This window comes from Etheostoma spectabile, chromosome 7 (assembly GCF_008692095.1).
Source record: "Etheostoma spectabile isolate EspeVRDwgs_2016 chromosome 7, UIUC_Espe_1.0, whole genome shotgun sequence".
Classification (NCBI taxonomy): Eukaryota; Metazoa; Chordata; class Actinopteri; order Perciformes; family Percidae; genus Etheostoma; species Etheostoma spectabile.
This window is the reverse complement of record NC_045739.1, coordinates 10,256,286-10,263,916: the sequence shown is the minus strand read 5'-3', so window position 1 is coordinate 10,263,916 and position 7,631 is coordinate 10,256,286. Positions and strand designations below refer to the sequence as shown.

At 37.5% G+C, this 7,631-nt stretch overlaps 2 protein-coding genes across 2 annotated transcripts in view; both read left to right on the top strand.

The window, feature by feature from the left end:
- ankrd33aa (ankyrin repeat domain 33Aa) overlaps window positions 1-570 on the top strand; it is a 5,939-nt gene extending 5,369 nt beyond the window's left edge. Inside the window, 1 exon segment of the mRNA XM_032521583.1 lies at window positions 1-570. This exon segment is cut by the window's left edge and continues 4 nt beyond it. Within this exon segment, the coding sequence (XP_032377474.1) occupies window positions 1-530 (530 nt within the window). The 3' untranslated portion in view covers window positions 531-570.
- A 2,920-nt stretch (window positions 571-3,490) lies between these two features.
- The window catches only part of acvrl1 (activin A receptor like type 1), an 11,790-nt gene continuing 7,649 nt past the window's right edge, over window positions 3,491-7,631 (top strand). The window contains exon 1 of the mRNA XM_032521292.1: window positions 3,491-4,076. Within this exon, the coding sequence (XP_032377183.1) occupies window positions 4,049-4,076 (28 nt within the window). The 5' untranslated portion in view covers window positions 3,491-4,048. The remainder of the gene's footprint in view (window positions 4,077-7,631) is intronic.

The window sequence follows — 7,631 nt, the reverse complement described above, 5'->3', positions numbered from 1 at the left end:
ACATGGTGCGTATGACCACAAGCATCCACAGCCCCCTGATAGCCACTGGTTGTCGTCCACTCTGTCCCACAAGCCCCCCAGAGATTGGCAAACGACGGTTAGCCGTCCCTGAACTGCTTGAAAAGCACAGCAGAAAGGAGTTGGAGGAGAGCACAGTGTCCCACAGTAAAGGCTCTTTAGGCACGTCAGCTTCTCCCACTGTTGTGTCAGCCTCCTCTGTATCCCTGACCTCCTGCCGCCAGGACCCACCATTAAGTGGCATAAGAAGCTTCATTCCCCACAGCATAGCAAACAGGAACAGCATCTTCCCATCAGGCTGTATTCCTAAAATTGAAGTGACAAAGTCTGGGGAACCCACTCCAAAGAAAGTGAAAAAGAAGAAAAGGCAGAAAGGCTACCTGGAACCTCCTGTCTGGAAGTACAAAGAGGCCAAAGAGGAAAAAAAGAGGGAGAAGAAGCAGCAGGAGGAAAAGGAAAAAGAACGAGAGAAAAAACAGAAGGCGTCCAAACGTTCATCAAGCCAAAAATGAGGCATTATTTTCTTTTCACTGTGATAAAGTCATGTATGAGGTTTGAGCATGTATTTGTGTTTGTTACAATCCCTCAAACACGACTACCAGGGCAAGTAAAAGTCCATTTCACAGCATTTTATGAATGAAATCAGTCACCATTTTGAGTATTATCAAACATTTTTATTTTGAATGGTAATCTTCTCTATATGAAACATGTAGCTGGATGTCTTTTTATGTCTTTTTGACAGAATTGTAATACTCCAAACTGTTTGGCTGTGGCCTGTTTGATGTTAGCTGTGAGGCTACAGAAAAAAGGAACTTTTTCATTTTGTCTGATCATAAGAAAAACTGCTCAGAAATGTTCAAGTCCTAAGTCTGCCGGTGCTTAATGTACCATGTTTGATGGGCTTTGTATTGGACACCAAAATTGCTGCTTGCTATATTTTTTAGACACCGATAGCAGACCTCACATGTGCAGAGTTATCTACGCACAGAAACTATTTGTACATAATGTTACTCAGGAAATATTTTGTTAATAATACATTGGGCATTATACATTAAGCATCTGTCAAGACAAGAAATATCTTTCGGTGTGCAGCTAGCTTCGGGGCATTTTAAAATATTCTGTATATATGTCAACTATTACTCATTAAGCTATAACTGCAATATCTGTTCTTATTATGACAAACTTTTTCAATTTTTCAAGTGTTACCGAAAAAAATATTTATTTAGATACTGTTCTAAGAAAATAAATAGAGCATCAATTCTGGGGTTATTTATTTTAAATTGGAAGCAACAGACACAGAAAGCTCAGGTTCTTCTTCTTCTTGATAATGTGTGAGACAGATCAAAATGTATTTGGAGTAAATTCACTGAGCTTTTCAAGTGAGGTTTTTTTTTTTCACTGCACTTTACTTTACCTCAGATTTGGTAATCTGAAAGAGTCACAATATTGTACATTAGTGTGGTTACAGGGCATAATACACATTTGTTGATGTACAGTAACTGAAATAGAAATAGATTTTAAAGGTACTGCTCTTACATTTATACAACTCCCTGAAACATTTTCCTATTTTATGACATTTAGAATGTATTGACACGTAGAAATGTAAAATTTCCTTGAGAGGCATGCTTGTGATGGATGAGCTTTATGTATGGCGCGTAACCTCGGGAACTCTCTCCTATTAAAGTTACTTTGAGCTTCTTAAAGAAACCTATAATGCGCTCTCTGGAGGGGCTTGGGATGGCTTTTGAACCCTGGTCTGTAATCTTTTAATCCAATGTGAAGTATCATTACATAACAAAAGCTTTTATTGGTGGTACATACAGAATTGGAAACAAAATCAAAATGGCTACTTTGATGTGTTCAAAAATATTTGATGGAATTACTTCTATCAATTTCGTGTAAAGATTCAAAGTTTCATAGAATAGATGAAAATGAAGCTAGAACGGGTCTACAAACATCTCACATAACATTTTTTGTATTCTGGCTCACTTCCTCTTCACAGAGGGGAACTTGGTGACTTGAGGTCAGCGCTAACAAACATACCTCTCTAGACTTCAGCCCTGTCTATGTCTTAGACTGTAAACACATACTCATATAGTATCACACTGTGAAACACAAATATGACTAACTCACACTGTGAAACACAAATATGATTAACTCACACTGTGAAACACAAATATGATTAACTCACAATATGAAAGGTCTGTTGAAGCAATCTATTTCCTCTACTCTAGTAGGCTAGATTACACAATTGAGGATTTGTATGAAAAACCATAAGGGAATAAGAACAGATGGCTCTTTGAAACACAGAGATTTTAGAAAAGAAAAACAAGTACTGTTTTTAAAAACAATTTGCTCTTTTTTTTCTACATGACAGCTGATGTGAGAGCTTCCAGCTGTTTCTTTAACCATAAGCCAAAAATTGAGAGATAACAGCCTGAGAACAGGGGGGGAATTTATATTACAGACATGAAGACATCTCTCTCAGGCTCTGCTGAATGAAGTGTTTTCAGACAGCTGAGTCTACATGACTTCCAAGAGACAAATGTATTTTACCATTAAGAGACATTTTGACTGCCACAACTGCCGTAACAGAAAGGCACTTGAGTACTGTTGTGTTTTCTTTAACTTGAGGAGATACAACCTTTACAATACTCACTAAATATATTACAAACAGATTAGTAGTATAAAGTAGTTTAGGAAATAAATTCATCTTAAAATCCCACTCCACTCATAAGTGTGTTGTGCTTATTGTTATACTTTGCATGGATGTTTTATTTTCACTTTGCAGAATGGTGCAGTTTCGAGACTGTCCTCTGCCAAAAAACGACCCCATAACTTATGGACCATAAGTTGTTTGTTCAAGATGCATTTACGACTCATATTTACTTTGACAGTGGCCATAGTAATTATGATGTAGCAAAGCAGGAAGTAAGGTGACTAAGTATAAGATCGCCAAAGTAGGCAAAAGAAAGTGAGATCCAAAAACACACCTGCAATTACTGCTTATCGCCATAGGTGCTGCCAGAGACAATGAAACAGAGATCTCCGTGATAGTATTGTACTCCTAATTGTAATTATTAACAAGGTAATAAGACTTTTTTCGTGGGGAAAAAAATGTAACAGACACTTATTAGTATTCCAAGCAAAGAATTTTCAAATGAAAATAATAAAAAAAAAAATGTCTGGAGGGGATCTTTAAGTTCATCACTGTTGCTGAAATACATGATAATGCCTCCACTGGACCCTGGATTTAAAAATAGGATTATGGATTAAAATGGAAGGCACAAAGTGGGTTAGATGGGCTAGTTATTGCTTTACACAGAAATGTAATTAGGCTATGTGGTGGGGCATTTGAAGCACATTCCTGTCAGTGAAGTGCAGACAGCAATCCACAGGGGGGAAAGGAAAATGAGAGGTTTAGCAAGAAACAGGAAAACCGCTATGAGAACACATTCCAGGCTCCAGACCCTGTACGGGACAATAAGGGGTGGGACAAAGCTGTGTAGACTAGCCTACTTTAAAATCTGTAATCTAGCCTTTAGATCAGAACTAATAGACAACAACAACAAAAGCATCATACTTACTGGGAGTGGACTTGCAGAGAGCTTTCGCTTGTGAGATTCTCACAGCGGAAAGAGTCTGGTCAGGTTCCAAACCGACGACGATGTAGTCGGTTTATCAGCGCAGATTTGGACCGAGATGAGATAGCCTACAGACCATTTTTTCTCGTCTTGCCAGGACACCGCCCTTTTTTATATTTCACTTCTGCCACATGTAGGCTAGGGTAGGCCTATCACTTGTTGTTAAACAAGTGGTCAGTTTTCATTTTTGGAGCAAAGAGGAAGAACTGCGGACCAGAAACGGCGGGTTGTTTGTCACCGAAGCAGGAAAGGATATGAACATCTGCAATTGAGCCGTTTAAACGAAACTTAAAACCATTTACTCCACTCTTGAAATGGAGCCAGTTGTATTGTAAATCTTCTACTTTTGACTTGAACTACTTTGGAGACACTTTGCTAACTTTGACATGGGAGGTGCGTCTGTCAAGTTAAGAGGCGAGTAGAACACAGGTAGGCTGATGGTGTAAAACCTCATTTTCTCTTCATGTTGGTGTTTCATGCTGTGCTGTGATTTCTAACCATCTTACGCCGCCAACTACAGCTAATGGTGACGCTAAGTCACCCTTGGCAGCGCCAAACACGTGTCTCCAGATGTGAACAGGACAGGTGTCAAGAAGTGTCCTATTTGACCCAAAGACAACTGAAAAGCAGTATATTATGTTCTTAAAGCCATCTCCTGTGATGCATTCAGTAGGCTATAGTGGTGGAAAGTGCTTTAAAGTAGCCTACATTTAACTAATAGCCTACTTGTAATGTTGAGGTTTTTTTAATGAGTAGGCCTAGGCTATTTCCACCTGATTCTCTGTTCCACTTCCGTTACATTTCAGAAGCAAATATTAAAGTAGCTAGCAGGATTTAAAGTAATTAAAAATAGCTCCTTCTCAACCAGTTACATAATTTAACTGCTGCCTATATTATTAATAAACATTACATTGTATAATACATGTTATAATATAACAGTGACAGGGGTAATTTCTGGTGCAGAATGGCTACTTTTGATACCACAAGCACATTTGGTCATGGTATGAATGGGGAGCTTAATTGTAATGGAGTGCTTTCACATTGCTTTCACCCCCCCCACACACACACACACACACACACACACACAAGAGACATTTGCCCTTTTTGTGTATAGGTTATGATAGAAGTCAGGTGGGTGCTGTAGTTGGTCCATGACATAAGGTGTGTGTCACTCATTCTCATTCCCACATCTACATATGTTTCTCTTTTTTCATTTCTTCTACAAAGTACTTTGGAGCAAATAACAATTTGTGTGCATAGTATGTCTGAGGTATACATGTGCTTTTCTTTCCCAGACATGCATTCATCGTAGGTATGCATGTGAGAGCATGCAGACAGTAACTGAGCCATAAAGTCTGCCAAGCCTAGCTTTGTTCGTGAAATGAAGATACAATCAGTCTGTCGCTGTAACTAGCAGACAGTCGCAAGAGAATTTTACCACTTAAAGCACAGAGATAAACGTGTGGCTGTGTCATTAAAACGAACTGTATGTGATGTATTCTTGCCATTTAAACCACATAATAGAAGCTTTTTACAGTAACTGTTGAAAGTTACTTTCCAGAGACAGTTATAGGGCTTTTTGGTGTGATGGGGCCCAGTGGAGGGTCTGTTGGAACCACTATAACCACACAGTCATCCAGATGGAATGAGAGATTTGCCTTCCAGAGTTAAAGCTCTGTAGATGAGAGGAAGAGATGACAATGGATCTTTTTCCTTTGGGTCAAGAGGGTGTAGGGTTGGACAGAATGGAGAGAAACAGCAGAGACCTCAGAGAGGAAGTATGCTGGAGTCTAAAGTCAGGCTGCCTACGATGAAGGGCGTGATTACTGCTTTATCTTATTTTAGGACGATGAAAATGATAGCTAGAGAAATAAGACACAGTCATGCTCCTCCTCTGGGAATAAGTTCATTCTGTGGGTGGATTTGTGTTTAGACTATGCCTATGTAGGCTGTATGACACAGGAAGTGTCTTTTTTCTGTTGGTAAGGTTCTAAAGCGTCTCTGACAGTGGTTTCATCTGTTGTGTTGGAGCCTCACAGCTAACAGGAAGGTCTAAACATAGTTTGTCAGACATTCTTATCAGATGCCTTATGTAAAACGGAACGAAAAAACAAAAACAGGTAAAACATTATTGGAACACCAAGGGTGAGATCAGAAAAAATACAGATATTCACGTTAAACCCTTTCACTCCTTAGTGACATTTGAAACGACTTAATGAAAGGTGAAGGTGATGACTTCCTGTAGTTTGTTCTTAAATATATATGTAGATGCATCAGAACTACAGGAGGGTAACTGTTTGAAATATGTATTATGTTTGCTTTTTGTATTTATGTATGTTTACATTTTGTACATATTTTTTTTAAAGAAGCAAATTACGGCTTTCATTTTTATTGACCTCTTGAGATACACAAAATAATACTTGAGAAAATGGGTTTACCATTTCCCTTTATCTGTGTCTCTCATTGCTGCACTGAAATGTTTATTCCTACTATATTTGATGATAAAGCATGCTGTGCTGTTCACTTGCAGCAAGCAATGGCAAATCTAAAAAATATGCCTATTTAGAAAGCATACTTAAATTTTAATTTAAACACAATACACAAGAATAATTACATTTATGATGTAATGTGGGACAGTAATCGGTCAGTTTAATAAGTATACTGAAGAACCACTTGAGTCTGAAATTATGCAATATGGCTAAATAGGTTAAACAGGTTAACCTGTTTATCTAAATTAAAGGGAACTTGATATATTCAATTCAATTCAATTTTATTTATAGTATCAACTGATAACAAGAGTTATCTCGAGACACTTTACAGATAGAGTAGGTCTAGACCACACTAGACCATATCATTTATGGATAGGACTTCACCAGAGTCAGAATTTTGAATTTTGAATCTGACTAAGTGTTCCATTATTTTACGTCTGTAGGTTGTGGGAACAACCGGTGTGATTTGTTTTTCCTTAGAGACATAAATTGTTAGCTGGTAACTCAATTTGTTTCACAAATCTATACTAGCTTTTTTTAAATTAGAGTTGCAAAAGAGGTTTTGATTTGGTAACTAATAGCTTTCAGCTATAAAACAACCAAAGTGGCATATATAACAGTATTGTGTAAAAAGAAAAATTTTAATTCTAATTTTTATATTATTTCATATTGCTGAAGCCAGAGGGATTCATTCATTTGGTCTATTTTACCAGAGTAAGCCAGTTGCATTGACATTTCTCCAACTGTAACTAATCCAATGAATGACACATTACAACCCTAAAGCGTACAGTACCATAGGTTTTCCTCAAGTTTGGCACCCACATTACCTCAACCTCACGAGTTTTCAGAACTGTGTCTGCTCTTAACTGACATTAGACTGGGTAGTTTTGTGATGTCTTCACAACATAAATCTCTGCCCTCAGGGTAAGAAAATGTATTGGGCTACAGGTAATCAATGTGACCTGTGGTTTTCTTTGAAATATTGTTTGCACATGTGGTCTTAGAAGATACTCAAAGTGCATTCACAATGTATTTCTATTAAGACATTTAAAACCATGTGTTGTTCTGTGTGCAGCCAGTGACATCTTAAAGTACCAGTTTGTAAACAAACATCTTGTATCCTTTTTGGACTGTAGTCAGCCTCTATGGCACACAGCCCAATTGGTGCCTATCTATCTCAGTCTATCCAATTGTTAGTTCCTGTCTTCATTAAGGTAGAATATTATATCATAGTGTGTATTTGATTGAATGCACATCCTCCAGATACATTGTATGCTTATGTTGCTAAGTTATTTAATGTTCCAAAAACAATAATCACCATTTTCATGGTATGTTTAATTCCTTAGTAGCAAGTAGACAGAAACATTACAAAAAGCAATGGAAATTAAATCAAAGATTATAGTCTAAATTGTGCACAGAACATACACAAATTTAAGAGGCTTTTAGGAAACATGTGCATTCAATTACCTACTTCATATTT